A 21,656-nucleotide genomic window follows, 5' to 3' on the forward strand; every position below is an offset into this window, starting at 1 on the left:
AATTAACCCTAGTTCAGTGCTGGTAACGCTGTACGCGTCCCCTTGGTAACAAGGGAGACAACTCTAAAAAAGAGTGACCAATACCCATACTGGTATCAAGTCCAGACCAATACTGAGTCTGTCTTCCGTATGCGTGCGCATATGCCGCCATGTTTTCATTCCTACCTCAGCGCTCAGTCAAGTTGGTCGGTATTTTGTACGCTCTGGCTGTTTTACAGCCGTTGTCACTGAGTCTTTTGACTTTGTTACATTCCTCTTGGTTTTCTACTCTTCGTTTTGACTTCGCTACTATATGTTGAGGTGAGATCTTTCCTTGTCTTTTCATAATTTTGGCGGCATTTTTGGCCACAATTTGGACTTGTAAAATTTGTCAAAAACATTTTTCTTGAGTCTTTTTGTCATGGCTGATAGTGCCAGGAAGAGTCATACCCCAAAACAGGTGGCTGCTGAGTCCTCTCCGTCCAAGAAAACGCCTAGGAAATCTAAACAAACCGGCCAGGCTGTTGTTTCTGTTTTAGAACCGACCTCCAAGAAATGTATTGATGTGTTGGTCAATTTACCGGCTACCTCCATTTTACCTGTTAGGTCCTCGGACAAGGTTGTTCATGAAGATAAGTCTGTTAAAGGGACTTCCTCTTCTGTGAGTTCTGGTTTGGCTTCTGCGGACGTAGCTGCTTTGCTACTTTCGCTCAGTTCGCAGGTTTCATCTTTGGCTGCAGAGATTTCTTCCACGAGGGCGGAGCTTCGGGCCCTTCCTTCCGAGGTGACTGATGTCTCTTCTCTAGCCAAGGTTCGCCCTTCCTCTTCCGCCACGGTCACGCACGTGGATGTTCATGCTTCACAGGATGCTGATGACCGTCACTTCATTTCTTCGAGTGGTCCGGCGTTCCAGTTCAGTCTAAAGGTATGTCAGCTACGCAAGTAACCGGGTTCTCCGGCCAAAGCGTAGAGCGTTCTCAGGAGAAAGTAGCCACCCTCGTACTCCGTCGGGGCGAAAGTTCTGATCTCTGGGCTGGTCAATTCCGCTCTGGCGGTCGGTCAGTTCAGGGTAAGGACCCTGAGAAGCGAACGGAAGTCTTGGTGCACCCCGCCTTATCGGAAGATTTGGGCCAGGATGTGCAGCTTCCGCTTCCGCCCTGGGGGCAGGAAGATGACAGTAAAGCTGACTCCCCGTTGAACTATGACAGTCAATGCGGGGGTCAGCTTCCGGATTGCACGGATGTGCATGAAGGGTGTACCGATGATGGTGCTTCCGCTATGGGGGAATGCACTGAATTCAGGTTGCCGCACAAGCTGTCAAGCGCTGTTGCGTTGGCAGCGGAAACGGCTTTCAAGTATTTCGAGGAAGGGGTGGTTGAGTCTAAGGCTCAGTTTGTTCCACCACCTTCTGCTCTTGGTGATTTCTGGAGTTCCAAGGAGACTAAATGTCCTTTCCGGTTCCTGGAATCACCGTCTGTGACCTTCGAGATGTCGAAAGTTTTGACGAAATTTCGCCCTCAGTCGAGTACTCAGAGCTCTACTGTTCCTTTGTTGTCACAACACAGTGAGGCACCTGAGTCGGCTAAGCCTTGGCTTGCTCAAGCTGATCAACAAGCTCCTTCTTGTTCGGCTGGCTTTCGGAATTTCAAACTGGGTACTCAGACTATCAATCTGATTGAGGCGTTTGCTCTACCTAGGTCAGCTCTTCCGGTTACACCGGAACTAGTCACTCTGAGGGAGGATGGGTATAGTAGGGACAGGCCTGTCCCCTATACTGAAGCCTCCCTTTTGGCATTGGGGGAAACTGGAAGGTCTCTGTTGGAGTTGGCTTCCTTGTCGGAGTCTCTCCAGAGATCTTTGTCGAGGTCAATAGCAACTTCGCTTGATCCTTTTGAATTTTGGTTTGATGCCTCCTCGGAGGATGTGACTACCCTTTTGGCTACTTTAGCCAGGGTTTCGCAGGAACAGATGAATCTTTCGGCCAGACTGTATACTCACGCAGTACATTCTCGCAGATCGCCTTTTCTAGCTGGGTCTAGAATCAGTGACAAAGGCACGATTGATAATCTGAGGGTCTCACCTTTCACGGAGGGCTCTCTCTTGGGTCGTACATCCCTCGATGCTCTGCAAAAAGAGACTCAAGATGCAAGAGACTTAGCCATTGCGCATCAGGGTTTCCAGAAAGCGCAGAGCAAGCCTCAGGTTCAGAGCAAGGCACAGCGTGCTTCTTCTGGTGGGGGCAAGGCACAGAACCAGAACACCTCTTCTCGAGGTAGGGGGCGAGGTGCTCCTTATCAGAAGAGGGGCTTTTCTTTTGGTGGTTCTAGGGGGTCGGGGCGTAAGCCCCACCCCCAATGATGCATTCCCGAACCGCTGATCCCGGTAGCCCCCACCTTCGTGGTGGCGGGCGGCCCCTCCAGGGCTCTCGCTTCCTGGTCACACATGGTGGCCAGCGAGTGGATCTTAGGGATAGTGTGTTCGGGATTCCGTCTTCTCTGGGCAGAGGGAAAGGCTCCTCTGACCAGGATACCTCTGCCTTTCAAGTTTCCAAGAGACCCGGAGGCCAAGTCAGCTGTGCAGGGAGAGGTGACTTCCCTCCTTTTGAAAGAAGCGATCGAGGAGATTCACGATCAGGGGTCTCTGGGGTTCTATGGCAGACTTTTTGTTATCCCCAAAGCTTCAGGGGCATGGTGACCGGTTCTCGATCTGTCAACTCTGAACAGATATCTTCGAGTTGTGAAATTCACAATGGAGACTCCTGCCTCTGTGAGAGAGGATAGATAGAAGAAAAACAAGTCGCGTAAGGCAAAATTACTACATTCAGTCAAGCTGTGGAACTCACAGAATGAAATTGAACGTAGTCCGCCGCTAGTGCAAAAGGCAGTGAAAGTGACGAGCCTGTTTGGCGCGGTAGCGGTTGCGCTGTGCTTCATAGCACGCTTTACTGTACCTCTCTTCGTTTTAACTTTCTGAGCGTGTTTTTAATCCAAACATATCATATCTATATGTTTTTGGAATCAGGAACCGACAAGGAATAAGATGAAAGTGTTTTTAAATTGATTTCAAAAATTTAATTTTGATCATAATTATTTCTTTTTAATTTTCAGAGCTTTTTTGAATCCAAATATAACATATTTATGTTTTTGGAATCAGAAAATGATGAAGAATAAGATGAACGTAAATTTGGATCGTTTTATAAAACAAATATTTTTTTTACAATTTTCAGATTTTTAATGACCAAAGTCATTAATTAATTTTTAAGCCACCAAGCTGAAATGCAATACCGAAGTCCGGCCTTTGTCGAAGATTGCTTGGCCAAAATTTCAATCAATTTGATTGAAAAATGAGGGTGTGACGTCATCAAAGACATTTATCGAAAAAATGAAAAAAACGTCCGGGGATATCATACCCAGGAACTCTCATGTCAAATTTCATAAAGATCGGTCCAGTAGTTTACTCTGAATCGCTCTACACACACGCACACACACACACACACATACACACATTCACACATACACCATGACCCTCGTCTCGATTCCCCCTCTATGTTAAAACATTTAGTCAAAACTTGACTAAATGTAAAAAAGAAAAGAAAAAAAAAGAGGAAAAGTATAAAGAAACAAGTAAGGCGAAATTACTACATTTAGTCATGATGTCGAACTCACGGAATGAAACTGAACGCATTGCATTTTTTTCACCAAGACAATACAGCTTCGTCAATCCCCTCGACAAGGAAGTCGCTCACTTTTCACATGCAAAATGAAGTGTAATTGACATGCCAGTATAGCTCGGTAGCATGTAATGAGCGTCTTTGTCACCCGCCAGGAGTTCTTGCCAGCATGAGAGCTTGTCGGAAATAGAGGTGAATGTCGGTGAGGGGGGATTTTCTGTCTGTTGTGGTGTAGCAGGGGGGTGACCAGGGGATGGGGTACGGGTCAGAGGAGTGCATGGCAGGCGGCTCAGTGGTTTTTTGAGGCTTACCTCCCGTCTGGTGGTGGGAGTGGTCTGTGGTCTGTGTTGTTGGCGGTGACTGATGGGCCAGAAGAGGGGTGCCCACCCAAAAGATCGAGAAAGTCCGTGGCGACTGCGTGTGACTGTGGCTGGGCTCGCTGTTGCTCTTTTTGCGGGCCTATTTCGCTGAACACTCTCTGTCTGGCCCTCACTGTCACGTTCTCTGGTGTTGGCTTCGGGACCGTGGTTCGTGGAGTAGCCTCAGTTTGCTGATCGAGAGTGTGACGAGAGGTAGAAGCCGAATCAGTGGCTGGTCGCTGGAGCATTCTAATAAGAGATTTCAGCAAGAGCCGCTGGGCTAGAGGCAGAACAGAAAACGTGTCCACCAAGTCGGGAGTCAAGAGTTCAAGCGATTGCTGAGAGTTAAACCCCAGGGTTTCAAGGTGCACAGCAGTCGCCGGAGCGATCTCAAACTCTTCGAATGTTTGCATCATAGAATCGTCCGTGAGAGCCATTGGAAGATAATGAAGATTTAAAAAACGAAATACAAAATCTGGCGACGAGCTGACAGATAGCGTCTGTGAGAGTGTGGGTGCGCGCGCAACCACATCTGACGCAACATCCGGTGGAGCGAGCCAGGCTGACGAAAGCAATCGTCTGCTACACACGATGCCACAACCTCTGTGTTGCGCCGATTTAAAAACAGCTTTAATAAAAGCTGAGTCATTAAAGCTCACACTCTTCTTGTATTACAGGAGAAGTTCATTAAAGTTTATTTTTGCAGGCGCTGTCACTGATTATTGAAAAAAAGCAAAACTGTAGATGACCATCTTTAAAGTTGTCATTAACCCTTACGCTGGTTGTCGCGACATATGTCGTGCTACTTTACGTATACGGTCACCTGGTTGTCGCGACGTATGTCGTGGGGCTGCGTCAGTGTGTTTGGTCGGTTCCGATTACCTCCCATGGATGCGAAAACCTATCCTTAGATCTGTATTCACTAGAAATAAGGTCAGTCATGGGCCCTGAACCTGTAGATCCAAGTTCTGAAGCACAATTGAGTAGGCGAGTGTCACAAATACAGGGCACCCAGCGGAGCTGTAGCACATGCTCCAAAATGGCTGCTCTCAGAGATCCACGGTGTGATCGCAATGTTTTTCAAGACTTTTTTGATGATTTCTTCGCCGATCCCGATCTTGACGAAGTAGGGGAAGAAGCCATTTACATTGATTTACAAGATGTAATGCTCGTTGGGGACATATTATGGACCTAGATCAGGCCCCAAACAACAGAGACATCGAAGCAGACGTTCAAGAAGGCTGGAGTAGTGAGTGGGGGGAAGGGGCTACTGTCAACATGCCGTTTGATCGTGAAACTGTTTTGAATGTCGGCGAAGATTTTCCAGAACACCCACAGCCCTTGGATTTTTTCCGACTGTTTGTTGGCGATGAAATGATCGATCTGTTAGTCGAACAAACGAATGACTACGCTCAACGAAAAATTGACGCTGGAAATCTAAAGCCACACTCACGGTAAGCTTTTTGTCAGTTTTGACCGACTTTTACTCTCTCTCTGTCTCTTGCAAACATGTTTTCTTCCGTTTCTTTCTTCTTCCTTTTTGTCCAGGTGAATAGTTTGTTTTTACTGAAAAACGATATTAGACTATTGATATGAAAGTAGTTTCTGTTCATGTGTGAGTGCTCAAGCAGAAGTGTGTGTCTGGGTTGGCGTGTCAGTGTGTGTGTAGATCTGTGTTCCGGTCGGGGGGGACGAGTTGTTTGTGTGGGGCAACAGAATAAGACTGTGACTGTGGTTATTATTGGAAGAAGAATGAACTAAATGACTGGTTACTATTAGAAGAAGATTGACAAGCAGAATGCACTTGTCAAGTGGGTCAGGGATCTATAGTTAGATCTATGACTGGATGAAGTGTTTATAAGTGACTGTTATGTTTGTTTGTGTGTGTGTGTGTGTGTGAGGGTTAAGGGGGTTGTATGTGTCTTTGCACATATGCATGTGGATGACTGTGTGCACTGTATGTGGGATAGTTGTGTACGAGTGTGTATGGGGGGGGGGGGTTGTTGGTGTTTATATGTATGTGGGTGAGTGTGTGCACTGTATGTATGATGCCCATGTATGAGAGAGAGAGAGAGCGTGAGTGTGTTTGTGTGTGTGTTTTTTTAAAAAACAATATGAAATAGAACATTTATTTTTTCATCTCCATTTTTCAGGCTTTACCGGTGGTTACCTGTCACTCTCGACGAGATGAAGGTTTTCCTGTCGCTGGTTATTGCAACAGGCCTGGTCATCAAGCCTCGTATTGAAGAGTACTGGAGCCAGGATGAGATCACCTCCACTCCCTTTTTCACAAAGAACATGTCCCTTGTGAGGTTCCAGGCTATCCTCAGCAACTTACACCTTGTGGACAACACACGGGCCAACCGCGCAGACCCCCTGTACAAGCTATGGCCATTCTTCACACATCTTCGCAAGCAATTCGTCGAGGTGTACACCCCAGAGCAAGACATCAGCTTTGACGAGGCGACATGTCCATGGAAGGGTAGACTGCGATTCCGTGTCTACAACCCAGCAAAGCCAGATAAATTTGGCATCAAGCTTTATGAAGCATGTGAGGCGAAGTCGAGTTATGTCATTTCCATGGACATCTATCAGGGTTCCACGCCTCGCACAAACTTGTGTGAGGCTCTTCAACTTGATGAAGACTTGGGCACTACCACTCAAGTCGTGCTGGGTCTTCTTGCCTTTGGCGGTCTTTTGGACAAAGGTCACAGAATTTTCATGGACAACTACTACACCAGTCCTGAATTATTCAACGAACTGTACCTGCTCAACACTTACGCCTGTGGTACAGTTCGAACATCCAGACGCGGCATGCCTGCAGGCTTTCAAGAAGCAGAAACGAGGAGTTGACACCATCAAGCTGACTCAAGGACAGACCATCTTCCGGCAAGCTGAGCACCTTCTTGCTGTGAAACACCACGACAAGCGTGATGTGCACATGCTGTCTACAGTGCACCTGCCTCAACATTCCAAGCTCGACAAAGTAAATGACAATGGTGACCCCATCTGGAAACCACTCTGCATTGTTGACTACATCAAGAACATGGGCGGGGTGGACACATCTGATCAGGTCATCAAGAACTATTCTGACTGTTAACTCATTCAAGGCGCGTCTAAATTTCCCCTGTGTTCCCTGCCAGCGTGCGATTTAGAGCCATTTTGAAAAAAATATTAAAAATCAACGACACAAGATAACCTTACATACTTTATGTTTTTGCAAAGTTTGGAACTTACTCTTTTAGAAAATATTTGAAAGTACATACCTTTTGTTGTCTTCATATCCAGGCAAAATATCCAATTAAGCACACAAAAAAAACTTTTTTGTTCTTGAATGAAACAACAGTAACTCACTGTTGCAGTACTTTTTCTCACAAAATCAAGCTGATATGCACTGTTTCAAATGTCAAGAGTGTTGCTGGTGAATCAGAAACAAAAATTACTGTTAAATAGACTTGAACTGGTGAGTGTCAAGCATAATCGAGGCGCGTCTAAATTGTTAAATTTCCCTGTGTTCCCTCAAATCGGACGATTTTGACCCATTTTTAAAAAAATAATAAAAATCAACAACACAAAATAACCTTACCTACCTTTCATTTTTGCAAAGTTTGAAACTTGCTCTTTTACAAAATATATGAAACATTTGAAAGAACATACCTTTTGTTGTCTTCACATCCAGTCAAACTACCTCTTTGAAGCAAAAGACCAACAACTTTCTACATCATGGGTTCATCATACACAATGTCATGATCGACACTTTCATTGCCCGAATCATCACCCAAATGATCGTCCATTGGCACAAACTTGTCACCAGAATCTAAAATATCATCTCCACTATCATCATCACTTAGGTCAAGATCAGAACCGTACTGAATAACAAGTTCTAGCACTCTTTTCAAGTTACTACGTCTTGTCAGCAGAACGATCCGCCATCTTGGAAAAGTCAAAACACGTGGGTCGCACACCGTCAACAAAATCAAATTAATCCCAACAATTGAAGGGAAGGAACTGTTTACAGTGAATGGTTCCACTGTAGACAGATAGAAGTTCATTGCAGGGGTTGTTTCCCTTGGTCAGCAGGACCGTTTACACCGTTAAAAATTCGTGATATCCGTCGGAACTCAAGCACCGGCACGCGGCCAACGCTAAACACAGGTGTCGGAATTCCAGTTCCGACACGCAGCGAATGAGTTAAGGAAGACCGTCAAGTGGTGGAGAAAGCTCTTCTTCTATTTATTCACAGTTGCCATGTGCAATGCCTACTTTCTCCACCGCAAGTTTGCTGGTGTGTCCCTGTCGCATCATGAGTTCCGGAAGCTGCTAGTCTGACAGCTGATCTTCAACCTACAACACCGCCACAGTCGGTGCCAAGAGACAGCGTCCACAATGTGACTGTGTGGCTTGCAACCCAGTAAGGCAGAACAGAGCTGGCTTCAAGAGAAAGCAGTCTGCCTATCAGTGTGAACAATGCCAAGTCACTCTGTGTATTCCCCACTGTTTTGAGGTGTACCACACCAGAAGTGACTACCAACGAGTCCTCGGGCAGCAGATGGGAGCAGCAGAAGGTGGTCCGCATGATGGTGCTGGTGACACCTGAACTGCTATGATGACATCTGCACCTGTACTCTGCCATTCTGTCGTGCTATGCAGTCTTTCTTGGGACATTGCAAAGATTTAGTTGTTTCTATTTATTTTTTGTTGTACATGTACCTGCAGTTGACAACCAATTGAAACTTTTCTGATGTGAAGGTGATTTTCACCTGGATTCTCACCTGGATAACTCATATATCTACAGCTACCAAGGAAGATACTGATGCTTGTGACTCCTCCGAAAGCGGCGTATGGCGGGGTAAAAACGGTCATACACGTAAAATTCCACACGTGCAAAACACGAGTGTACGTGGGAGTTTCAGCCCACGAACGCAGAAGAAGAAGAAGAAGAAGATGCTTGTGACTCTTAGTCTGAGATACTGTACTAGTGTGTGATGACTGAATATCCTTTTGTTGGTGACTGTGGAGTAATTTATGATCAACTGCAGCTTCATTCTGAAAAAAATACCTGTCATCCTTCATTTTCTCCAGGTGCGTCAATTACAGTTTGCTACTGACCCTCCAAAATTGTGTTTGTGTTGTTCCTTGTTCATTTCTGTACAATTTTTATTCAACATGTATTTTTCAAATATGCACACACAAAAAGATAACACGTTCTTTAAAATATGACCGATTTTCTTTATTTTTCTCTCTGTTAATTCACCAGTGGCTATGTAACATGTTTTCCAGAATTGCACCAGTGTAAGGGTTAAAACCACATTTTCGCGAACAAATTTAAAAATGATTGCATTGTATTTTTTATCAAATTCTGAATTAAAAAAATTACAGTTATGTTTACTCTAAAACTGTGATCACAATTAACGAAAATAGGTTAATTAGGTACTATGATTAAATTTTAGAAACTACCGGTAATCCAAAAATGATTTCATCGTATTCTCTATCATTTTCTGATTCCAAAAACATTTAGATATGTTATGTTTGGATTAAAAACAGGCTCAGAAAGTTAAAAAGAATAGAGAACAGTGCGCTTACCTGCTAAGGGCAAACGCAACTGGCGCTATACTGGCTTTGTCAATTTCAAAGCGTTTTCCGCATGAAAAGTGTCTGCGATTAAATTGCCGCCGGGGATTGATGAAGCTATATTAATCGTCTTTGTGAAAAAAATGCTGTGCGTTCAGTTTCAGTCTGTGAGTTCAACAGCTTGACTAAATGTAGTAATTTTGCCTTACGCGACTTGTTTTCTCTTAGACCCCAGTGTCTCCCCTTCAAGCCCTTTGTAATTGGCTCACGTTGCATCAATGAAGGAGGAGAGTAGTTCTTATGGCTGCTACAATCTGGGCAAGATACGCGAAACAGTCTCTGCGAATGTCAGATTAAATTACATATTCTTACTCCGAATCGCATATAGCATTGACGTAGTCTGAGATGCTAAGGTCTGAAAATCGCTACCCGTCTAAAAACTTTAAAGTGTCAACGGATGCGTTGGTAAGGACGCCAGACCATGGGAGTTACCTCCCCTTGATGTGTACTACGTCACTACCGCTCCCGGTATGTGGTAACTCATACAACTTTTTCAGCTCAGAGGAGGAGGTCATGATATTTTTCGCTCTCGTGGCCGGTTTGCCTTGCTCTTTGCTCGGTTCCCTCCGGCTACTACCCGTCTTATTCGCCTTCTGCTTCATTAGTTGGTGAGCTCTTTCCATTTTGACATGTTTTCGACAGGAATTTTCTCTTGGCTACTGAGTCTTTGTTCATTCTTTGGACTTGACTTTTCAGTAGCATTTTCGTTTGGCCGCCATTTTGGTTCCAGCTTGACATAACTTTTTGGTGAGCGGCTCTTTAGGGGATGTCAAGGGTAAAGGCTTTTCTAAGCCTATATCTTTGGTGTTTTCTTTTTTTCCACCTGTTCGTGTTGTCTTTCTGACGACTCTTACTTTATTGTAATTTCTGTGCCTTTTTCTGCCCCGGCTGAACTTATAGTTTTTGGGACAGTCAAGCATTTTGCATAGCTTATTTTGCTGTAGCATTGTTTTTGCCGCCATCTTTGATGTGTTAGTCTGGCTGACAGTGTCAAAGCTAGCGTGGTGCATTCGCGGAGGCTAGGGTAAGGGTTTTTTCTAGCCCTAGTCTTCTTTTCAGAAGTTACTGAATTGTTTGTGGTTTCATGTCTCTTGCATTCTCAGTGGTTCGGAAATGAACTTAATTAGCGCCCATTTTGGGACTTTGTTCGTTTGTCCTCTACGTCACCTCCCGAGTCCTGTGCTCTGGTGGCGTATTGTTTGGTTCTCTCATTCCAGATACCCGGCCGTGGGGGACGCTCGCTCTTTGGCGTCGCTATGGTTGCCGTCGGCTACGTTCCAGGGTAGATCTCCTGGGTGCTTCGCCTTCGGCCTCTGTGGCTGGCCTGTCGGGTATGTAGAACTGGTCCATCAGCCCTCGTGAGGCTACCGGACATTCCCTGTGGGAAACAGTTCCTTGGTGCAGGATCACAACCCGCATTTCCTGCCCTGTCTCTCCCAATTCACAGTGCGTGCACGGGAGTCTCGGGGCAAAGGTAGCAGCAATTTACGGAGTATCTCCTCCCCTTTCAGGGTCGAGCAGATACGTTGACTGGCATATACTGTCTCCCACTTTTGTGCGCGGGGCGGGTATGCATGTCTCCTCGGAGACACGGTCATCCGTTTACGGCAGCTGAGCTTCCGGTTTTTACCGGAAGCATCGGTCCTCCCACGCAAGTACATGTAGAGGTCTTGACTGGAGTTGACCGAGGACTGGCCTACGGGCGTTCGGGCTTCCGGCCTCAGTCCACGCAACCTTCGCTTCCGCATTGTCTGTTGCTTTTCTGGCTCTGTCCGGATACACTGTTCCTCTTCCTGACGCTTCCTCTCGGATGTCGGTGAGTGAGGAACAGCGGCTGGCCTACGGGCATTCAGGCTTTCAGCCTCGGCCGGGGCAGTCGTCACTCCACCCGTCGGGTGTTGCGTCTACTGAATACAGTTCCGGTGGTTCCGGATGTTTCCTGCTCTTACTCTTACCCTCCTGCCAGTCAGGGGATGAGTTAGGACGGTTTCCGGTTGGACGGGTTTCCGGTCATCCAGTTCATCAGTCTGCCACCAGCAACTGTGACTTCGGTCTGTGTTCGTCGCTTGATGATTCTGATGCAGTCTCAGGCTAGCGAGCAGACACGTTCTGGATTTCCGTCTAAGCTCAAGGTTGCGCTTGAAGCTGCGGCGGAGGTGACTTACAGTTTTTTCTGGAGGGTGCATCGTCGTCTGTGGCTTCCGCTTCGGTCGCTCCTTCGGCGATGGCGGACTTCCGTTCCGAGAGGGAGGAGGATTCCTTACCACCTTTTGCAGGTTTTGGCTTGACCATCTCCTCCCGGAGGTGGTGTCCCCAGCGTTCCGGTTACGCTGCTCGTTCCTCACGGTTCAGCTCCAGAACAGGCTCAGCCTTGGCTGTCTTCTGTGACACAAGCTTCGACTTTTGTTCCTACTAGTCATAAAAAGTTCTCATTGCCAAAGCCTGGTCGGAACTTGTTGTCGTCCTTCACTCTCCCGCGTACACCATTACCGGGGCCGCAGGAACTTCTTCCTCTGCTGGCGAAGCAGTTTAAGAAGGACTCGGGTGTTCTGTTCCCAGATCATACCCTTGTTGCTTCAGAGGAAATCGGACGACAGCTGCTGGAACTGGCTTCCATCTTGGAGACGATCATCGGAGCGCTCATGCTCTCACGGGGTCGCTGGATCCTTTCACGCTTAGTGGGGATCAGGACACCGATGACGTTTCTACTCTTTTGTCAGCCCTTGCCAGGTTGAACGAAGAGCAGATGAGACTGTCCTCCCTTCACTACGCTCACGCAGTGATGTGTCGGAGGGACTTGTTTCTCTCTCATTCTCAGTTTCTGAGAAAGTTGCGAGAAACACGCTGAGATCTTCACCTGTGGTTGTCACGTTTCAATATCACAATAAGGTGATTATGAACGGTTAGTTACTTCTGACTAACTAACCACACCACGATCCACTCTCGCAGTCATACAAATAGATAGAATCAACAAAAGTATAAGTTTCAGACGCCTGTTTATGTAATATCACGCCACCTCCCTCGAGACTTAACTCCAAAAGATGTTCTTTTTACGTTAAAAACGTAAAAACAAGTGGTCACTGACAAAAATGCCAGTTAAAGTACAGAAAATAATAATAACACGCTGATCCCGTGTATAGTTAGGAAAAGTTAACTGTCTGCCTTAAAGTGCTAATTCATGCAGGTGTCTCACACCCCACGTCGTCACCACTCGAGTATAATCATTAATAACACAGATGACTTGGTGGTAAGGGTGCAAAAGACATGGTGCAACTTAGCTTTTTGCCACTGAGTGGGCGGCCCGTAATTAGTCTGTAGTCTCCACAACTGCTCCGTTGAATGTAGTGCCGGTTAGCGTGGCAACGAAGCAGGGAACAGTGGAGACATCAGGCGCCTCACTCAGTCGCTGAAGGTCCTCCCCGTAGTCTACCAGAAAGATGTAGAAGACGCGTAGATGGGCAGGACGGCGACAGCGACAGCAAATCACCAGTACGGCAGGTTAGCAGGTTACAACAATGCCGCGGACGACCTGGTTACAGCATCCCAGCGTAGCACGTAGTGGAATACGTAGGCAGCAACAGAAGAAGGCTGCAACAAAAAGCATCGGTGCACCAAACATGTCATGCTATCCCTCACACGCCACCTTTAAACATGTCACCCTGACATATTTCATCGAGCACGTGGGCCTGCACAAACGGACTTTTACAACAACAAATCAGCTATTTTCCTTCCTTCTCTCCATATCTGCAAAAACCATATACAGATTAGTATTTTAGCGTCACAAAGAGCAAATTATGCGCTAACCTGGAAAGAACAACAGAGAGTTTCATTCCACAAACACAGACTCGTCAACTGCGTTAAATAATGATTTATTACCTCATCAGCCTTATGTAGGTAGCTCTCTTTTAAGCGAATCCGCTTCCTTTCGAATGACTTCTGTTCGTCACAGAAATACCGTCATCCTCCTCTCTCGCTGAATCCTTATGCGGTGAAAACGCACAGCGGAGAAACCTTGACGCCCCGTCTGTCAGCCAGCATGTAAACAGGAAGAAGGTGGTCTGTCCTTGTAGTTCCTATCAAGCCCCACTTGCAAGTAGCATGGCACGTTGATATACAGTAAAGTATCTATACGTGTTGAAGACCATCAAACTTATAGGATAATTCTGACACCGACCCTTCTCTCTCGCTGCCGAGTTTCGAGTGTGTAGTTAATATGTTTCAAACAGACAACCTGGACAAAATCACGTGACTCACCTTGTCACATTCCAAGTTCAGCTATCCCAGTTTTGCCCCGACAGCAGAAATCACCCACGTGAAATCCGTGCGACACGAAATTCCCGTGTTCGCTTTGCTCGGTCAGCTAAAACCCAGCCGTTGACAGAAAGCACAGGCGCTTTCTATCGCAATTGACCAAGAGAAGGCACCCCACAGAGTGACACTTTCTCGATCTATGTCACTAAATCGTGACAGTGGTAGAGGGATCTTTTTTCGGCCAACTGGTGTTTGATGCCATGAGAAGGGAGATCCAGTCGAATAGAGATCAGCAGTTCTCTGACTTCTCTCTACCAGGTAAGCGGTGACTTTCGTTCTCGGTGGTCATATTAAGAAGTTTATTTTGCCATAGTGGGCTTCCGGCCTCAGTCAGTGCAACATTCGTTACCACTTTGCGTGGTTTTGTCTGTCGCACTTCCGGCTCTGTCTGGGAATTCCGTTCTTCTGCCTGACGCGTACGTGCGTACGTTAGGGTTGAGAACAAGGTCCACCAGCTCGAGCACCCGCCGAGGTCTCTTCTGGTTTGGATCTAGGGCTGGCCTTCGGGCATACTGGCTTCCGGCCTCAGTCCGTGTAACAGTCGTTTCAGCCACTGGCTTCCTCGTCTGTCGCACTTCCGGCTCTGACCGGAAATGATGTTCCTCTCACTGACGGTTACGTAGGTACGTCGGGGTTTGTTGGAAGAACGGCTGGCCTACTGGCACCCAGGTTTTTTAGCCTCAGCCTGTGCAACAGCCATTCCACCTGTCTGAGGTGTCGGCTTTTGCATTCTCTGTTCCTGTGGCTTCGGACTTTGACAATTCTTACCTTCATCCTCATCCTAGGCATGAGATGAGGCGGGACGATTTCCGTTTGGGTGGGGTTTCCGTTTTACGGTTATCCCGTTCACCCTTTTGCCACAAGCAACTGGACTACGGTTGTTCGTCTGTCGCCGAGTCTGACTCTGTCTTTCTTTGGTGAGCAGACGCGTTCTGGTTTTTCGTCCAAACTTAAGGCTGCACTTGAGTTGTCCGCGGAAGTAACATCTAGATATTTTCCTGAGGGTGCATTGTCTTCGGAGGCTTCCGCTTTGGTTGCCCCGTTGGTAATGGATGACTTCCGGATTTTGAAGGAGGAGCACTCCTATTTCCGGGTTGGGGAGTCATCCTCTGTGGCTTACCACCTCTCTCAGGTTTCGGCTAGCCCTTTCCTTTCGGCAGAGGGTTCGCTACTGTTCCGGTTTCTTTGCTGTTGGCTCATAGCCCAGCACCTGATTCGGCAGCCGAAACTTTTGTTCCTTACGATTACCTACGTACTGTGGGGAGTTCGGAACAATGGCTGGCCTACGGGCATCACGGCTTTCAGCCTTAGCCTGTGCAATAGTCGTCCTGCCTGTCCGCTGTGTTGACTATTGCACTCTCGGTCCCTGTGACTTCGGATTTCATCTCTTCCTTTCTTCACCCTCATCCTAGGCATGAGGCGTGTCAGGACTTCTGTTCGGTCGAGTTTCCGGCTTCTGGTCACCCTTCTGCCACAGGCAACTATGACTACAGCTTGCTAGTCGGTCTCCGCGTCTGACCCTCAGTCTTTCAGAGATAGAGAGACGCGTTCTGGTTTTTCGGCCAAACTCAGGGAGGCACTGGATTTGGCGGCGAAAGTAACTTCCAGATTTTTTCCTGAGAACACTTCGTCTCGGGAGGCTTACGACAGGTTGGCTTCCCGGTTCCGGTTATGCTGACCGGCCGTTTTTTGTTGTTTTGGGTTTTTGGAGGGTTCTGCTGTTGGTGGTTCTGGTTTCCAGTTCCTCCGACCATCTCTTTTGAGGGCAGCAAGACTGCTGTTTACGGCACCCTTCTCAAGCATACTCAAAGGGTAACGACGTCAAAGATCACAGCCATTTCTTTCTTTGGCGTTTTCTGTCACAACCCAGGAGTACAATGACTCCTTGTCTTGGTTAGACACGGACCCTAACTCAGAAGCATTACAGCGTCACACTCCCGGTCATGCAGGGGTCAGCACTCGTAGAGTTCTTGCTCCAGCAGTAGCCTACTTCGGCTAACCGAGTTGGAACAGGCTGTCTTCCACAGCTTCGGTTCTTAGGAGGGTGAGCGTTTCTTCGGGTTTTTGGAACTTCAGGAACGCTTATGCTCTTTCATGAGCTTTTCCCTCCGAGACGGACTCTGGTTCCTTGTACTCGGGCTTCACTCTCGCTCTTTGTGAGGAGATCGGTCACGCTTCTCGGGAGCTGACTTCTATCTCCCAGGCCCTTTTGGGCCTCACTCCATCCCAAGGTTGCGCATACTTTGGCATGATTTTCTTATGGTCACCTGGAGAGTTCGTCCTACTCAGCACTGAGTGGACAACCTTAAGCACTGATCATTCCAGGGCATTGGCATTTCCATTCCAATAGAGGAGGGGGGGGGGGCAGCCTGTCTTTCCCCTGGCCTCGGCTTGGGTTCTTGAATCCAGGGCTTGGGTCCCTTCCTTGGCCGTTTTACGGTCTAGAAGATTGGACGAAGTGCTGGGCACAGCTTACTGGCGCTCTGACGATGTCTTTTTCAACTTTTGCTTGAGAGACATCGCGGCTGTCCGGCAGGATGGTCCTCGGTCCCTTCCTGCCCTGGTGGCAGCGGGCCAGTTCCTGTCTAGGACTTAAGAGTGAGTTAGATTTTTTTCTTTCCCACCTATCTGCTATATGTGATTCGGAGTAAGAATATGTAATTTAATCGAAAATTTTAAAAATAAATTTTCATTTGATTAATATACTTACCCGAATCACATAGTTTATGCCCTCCCACCAACCCCGCTTATGGTTTTTAGTTTCTTTAAAAGCCGTATGAGTTACCACGTGTCCGGGAGCGGTAGTGACGTAGTACACACCAAGGGGAGGTAACTCCCATGGTCTGGCGTCCTTACCAACGCATCCGTTGACACTTTTTTGTGGTGGGGTTGCTTCCCTTTAAAGTTTTTAGACGGGTAACGATTTTCAGACCTTAGCATCTCAGACTGCGTCAATGCTATATGTGATTCGGGTAAGTATATTAATCAAATGAAAATTTATTTTTAAAATTTTCTATTTAATCTTTTTTGTTTGGATCATACATTGTATCAACACACTGTTACTTTACTGTTTAAGGTCTGCAGTGGTGAATGGCTTAAAACCAGCCACAGAACAGGAGCTGGCACTTTTTGACCTCGGAGAGCGTACGTACCAGCATTTCTTTCCTATGCCAGTTAACACTATTGTGACTAGCATTGCCACGGCGTTAACGTCCTGCCTGCCCAAGCTTGCCACCAAGAAACTTCCCAAAAAACAGTAACTGTAAAGAAATCTGTCTAGCAAGCTTTAATTAAGTCCAATCACCACCAAATTTTGTGTACTAATTAAAAAATGGATGCCCAGTTCAGTCATGCTATTTATAAGTTTGTCACGCGATTTGTTTTAGCAAAGGGGGGGTGAAAGGGGGATAATTTGTGTTTTTTAACGTTTTTTTGTGTGTGTTTTCTTTTCCACTGCTTTTTTAAAAGTTATTTTTTAACAGAAAGTATTATAAATAATTTTATAACCAAACAAGGTGTAAAACCTATGAATTAGCTGAAATATTGTTAAAATTCTACACAGAAATAAGGAGACAGTACAAAGAAAAAAACAAGCAAATCCCGCATTCACTCACAGCATCCTGACTCAAATGAAACAAAACTGTGACACTCACCAAATGATGTCTAGGTAACCATATTGAATATAAGTCACATTTTTACAACAAAGTCCCAACTGTACACCTATGAACATTTCCAAAAGGATTAGGAGGCTCCAGCCATCCATTGTTATCAGTGCTGCCACGCCCCCCTTGCAACTACACGGTTCCAAGATCCATGCAGTACCACCCTACCACGTGTAGTTTGCCGACTCATACTAGCAACAACAGGACTGTTTCTTCCTCAATATCACTGCTATTATCGCTTTCTTGAGGCGAAAACAACACGTCGGAATCATGATCTACAGGATCCTCAAGCTCCAACATCCGGAGAATCTCCTCCCGTGACAAGGCTCGCCTTCGATTCATTTTTTTTGTTCGAAAAAACCACTCAAATCTTCTCTAATTTGCACATGGCAAAAGAGCAAGTCACGTGTATCAAGGGAAACAACTCAATTTATTGCAAGCTTCAAAAACCGGGAAGCAATCACGAGTCGTGTACCTTGTATGTCTGTTACTCAAATAGTCACTTCCTGTCCGTGGGCGTGTCAGCGCTGTTACTAATTTAGTCACCTCCCGTCGCGAAAGTGTTAAGGCCATTCACTTGAGTTTCTAGATTACCTTTCGGATTAAAGATTTCTTTTACAGGGATCATGTAAATACCGCTCCAATAAAGGTACCCTCAAAATCGACCGGACAAAAACACAAGGGACCAATGAAACATTGATGAAAAATCACAATAGGCAAACTTTGTAACTTTTACAGGTGATCCACAAATGCAAGTTGACTGCCTTAACTGGCATAGAAAGTTTGAATAAAATAACACAGGAATTAATGCTTTGATTTGGGTGAGAAATTTGTTGCAATAATTTTTTGGCCAAGTTTAGTCATTTTGATGAGATGTGTGTTTTTTGTTTTTTGGTAGCTATCTGATTTTGTCAGTGTTCTAGGTATGCAAGATTAAAGTAATTTACATCATGCATCAGCATTGCTTAGTTTAGTGTTTTGGTATTGATGAATCATCACAGTGCAGGCTTCGCCCTTTGTGTTTCAGTGAAGAAAGTGTTGATGAACTTGTTAATAATATGGGTTACTTGATGATTGCAGGCAAAAGACAGCTACGACAAGAAGAGTCGAAGAAGTCACTGCTGAAGACAGCGCCCAATGAAGAAGAACGCAACATCATCCATAGTCTTTTCCTGCAGACTATTGATCAAAAGTAGGCTGAATGTCCATTGTTTTCTCACTTCAGACTTTTCCTTTTTGACTCACATGCGAAGCAAAAGTGAGTCTATGTACTCACCCGAGTCGTCCGTCCGTCCGTCCGTCTGTCCGTCCGTCCGTCCGTCCCGGCGTCCGTCCGGAAAACTTTAACGTTGGATATTTCTTGGACACTATTAAGTCTATCAACACCTGATGTGGCCTGATGGTGTATGGTTACAAGATCTCAAAAAACATGTGCGGCAACTTGACCTCACTTCAAGTTCAAGGTCACAGGGGCCGTAATTGTTGTCTTAAAAACGACCATTTTTCACATTTTCGCATTTTTTTCTGAAGTTATCGAGAATGGCAACCTTAGCTATGTATGCTATACAGGGCAATGTAAGCCCTATCTTTGGACACCAGTTTGGTTGACCTTGCTTCAAGGTCAAGGTCGCAAGGGTCCTTTAAAGTTGGATTGTATACATATTTTGAAGTGACCTTGACCCTGAACTATGGAAGATAACTGTTTCAAACTTAAAAATTATGTGGGGCACATGTTATGTTTTCATCATGAAACACATTTGGTCACATATGATCAAGGTCAAGGTCACTTTGACCCTTATGAAATGTGACCAAAATAAGGTAGTGAACCACTAAAAGTGACCATATCTCATGGTAGAAAGAGCCAATAAGCACCATTGTACTTCCTATGTCTTGAATTAACAGCTTTGTGTTGCATGACCTTGGATGACCTTGACCTTGGGTCAAGGTCACATGTATTTTGGTAGGAAAAATGTGTAAAGCAGTTCTTAGTGTATGATGTCATTGCTAGGTTTAGTTATTTGACCTTGACCCTGAAGGTCAAGGTCATGTAAAGGTCAAGGTCAAGCATGTGAGTCGTATGGGCTTTGCCCTTCTTGTTTCGTTGTCTGTTGGCCCTGCAGCTAATACAAAAAGATGTAACGGTTAAACTTTTATAACCTCTGTTATGGTCGGCCGTGAGCTAATTTTCGGCACAACACATTTTGTCAATAATACTTGTTACTCCTAGTTCTGAGAGCAACAAATGCCACCAAAAACGTCATCTACGTGACTGTCTGGGCATACACACACACACACATGCACGGACGTCCGCACGCACGCAATATAAGATGTTATTTGCGGCATTAAATTACATATAAGCATTGACGCTGTCTAACGTGCTAAGGTGCTGAAATCTACACTTTACTGTCATACAGGGAGGTAACTCAAAAAAGATATGTACTCCTCCCCGGGATTTTATGGGAGACTTTTTGTGGTCCCCAAAGCCTCTGGCGGCTGGAGACTAGTCTTGGACCTATCATCCCTCAACAAGTTTTTGAGAGTGATCAGGTTCCAGGAGACTGGGTAACCTCAGTAGACCTGACGGGCGCCTATTTTCACATCCTGATGCATCCTGCAGACAGGAAGTGGCTTCGTTTCCGCTGGTGCCCCAAGGTCTATCAGTTTCGGGCTCTGCCGTTTAGCCTCTCTTTAGCACCATGGATCTTTATCATGGTAGTCAGACAACTCTGCGCCCTGGTGAGGCAACAATTAGGCATTCGTCTCAGAGTCTATCTGCACGATTGGCTGATTTTGCACCAGAACCAGACTCTATGCTCTCAGCATACGCAGGCTGTTCTACAGGAAGCCCACTCCCTGGGATTCTTCATCAATCGGATAAAATCCAGAGCTTACGCCATCCCAGGTGTTTACTTACCTTTGCATAACATTTGACACTGTAAGCTGGAAAGTACGTCCCTCTCAGAAGAGAGTGGACAAGCTTCAAGCTCTCATCTCATCCATGCTTACCCTTCAGCAAGCCCCTGTCAGGACCCTTGCTTCCATTTTGGGTCAAGCCCCTGTCAGGACCCTTGCTTCCATTTTGGGTCAGATGGAATCCATGGCCACCTTATTCCCCCTAGGAAGGGTTCACAAGAGGCCGTTTCAGTCAGCGCTCAAATCCCTCTGGGATCCAGCCACTCAGGACTGGCACAGGTTGATTCTGATCCAGGAATGGTTCCAACATACGACACAATAGTGGTTGGAACCAAACTGGATATCTCAGGGCGTTCCCATAGCCCTACCCCCTGCGAATACCGAACACTTTACAGATGTGTCTCTTTCGGGCTGGGGAGCCTACACAGCTTCAGGGCAGTGGGCACCGCACCAAAATCTTTGGCATATCATACCTGCTAGAGTTAGAGGCAGTAGCCTTGGAGTTTTCAGGCTTTCCTTATGCTTCTACACGGCAAGCAATGTCCTTCTATACACAGACAACACTACCGTAGCGGCCTACGTAAACAAGCAGGGAGGCTCCCGCTCCCGCTCCCCCTCTTTGTCAGCCAGGACTTGCGAGATCCTGATCTGGTGTCAGCAACACCAGGTCACTCTCATGGCCAAGTACCTGCTCGGAAAGCTGAACACTCTAGCAGACGTACGCTCTGAGTCGATCCTCACATGTCATGCAGACAGAGTGGACAATAACCCACCATGCACTTCAGCGTCTGTGGACTCTGGCGGAGAAACCTCTCATAGACATACCTGTCAAGCTCTTGAGGACTCTAACCATAAGATTTTGCTCACAAAACCATAATTAAGCACAACAAATCATAAGGAACAAGCATGAGTGCAGAAGTCATCACGTTTAACACCAGAAAAACTAAAAACACACACAAAACCTAAACAATCAGTCTCATTTGATTTCACAGCAGAAAAACACACGTTTGTCAATACCAAACTGCACTGTTTTATGTAATTTTGAAATGCAAAGCATGTTTAAATGTAAATTGTTCTGAGAATCACCTAAATTGTACAAAGACAGTACACTTCCAACCAGACACACATTAA

General features: G+C 46.1%; 1 protein-coding gene across 6 annotated transcripts in view; it reads left to right on the forward strand.

The window, feature by feature from the left end:
- LOC138983689 (acyl-coenzyme A thioesterase 10, mitochondrial-like) overlaps nucleotides 1-21,656 on the forward strand; it is a 150,205-nt gene that overhangs the window by 88,865 nt on the left and 39,684 nt on the right. For 5 of the 6 annotated variants that reach the window (XM_070356979.1, XM_070356978.1, XM_070356984.1 and 2 more), the window contains 2 exons: nucleotides 17,027-17,094; nucleotides 18,693-18,804. The exons of the other annotated variant lie outside the window; for it this stretch is intronic. In XM_070356979.1, coding sequence (XP_070213080.1) covers nucleotides 17,027-17,094; nucleotides 18,693-18,804 — 180 coding nt within the window. The remainder of the gene's footprint in view (nucleotides 1-17,026; nucleotides 17,095-18,692; nucleotides 18,805-21,656) is intronic. 6 annotated transcript variants of the gene reach the window in all.

The sequence above is a fragment of the Littorina saxatilis genome, linkage group LG13 (genome assembly GCF_037325665.1).
Source record: "Littorina saxatilis isolate snail1 linkage group LG13, US_GU_Lsax_2.0, whole genome shotgun sequence".
NCBI lineage: Eukaryota > Metazoa > Mollusca > Gastropoda > Littorinimorpha > Littorinidae > Littorina > Littorina saxatilis.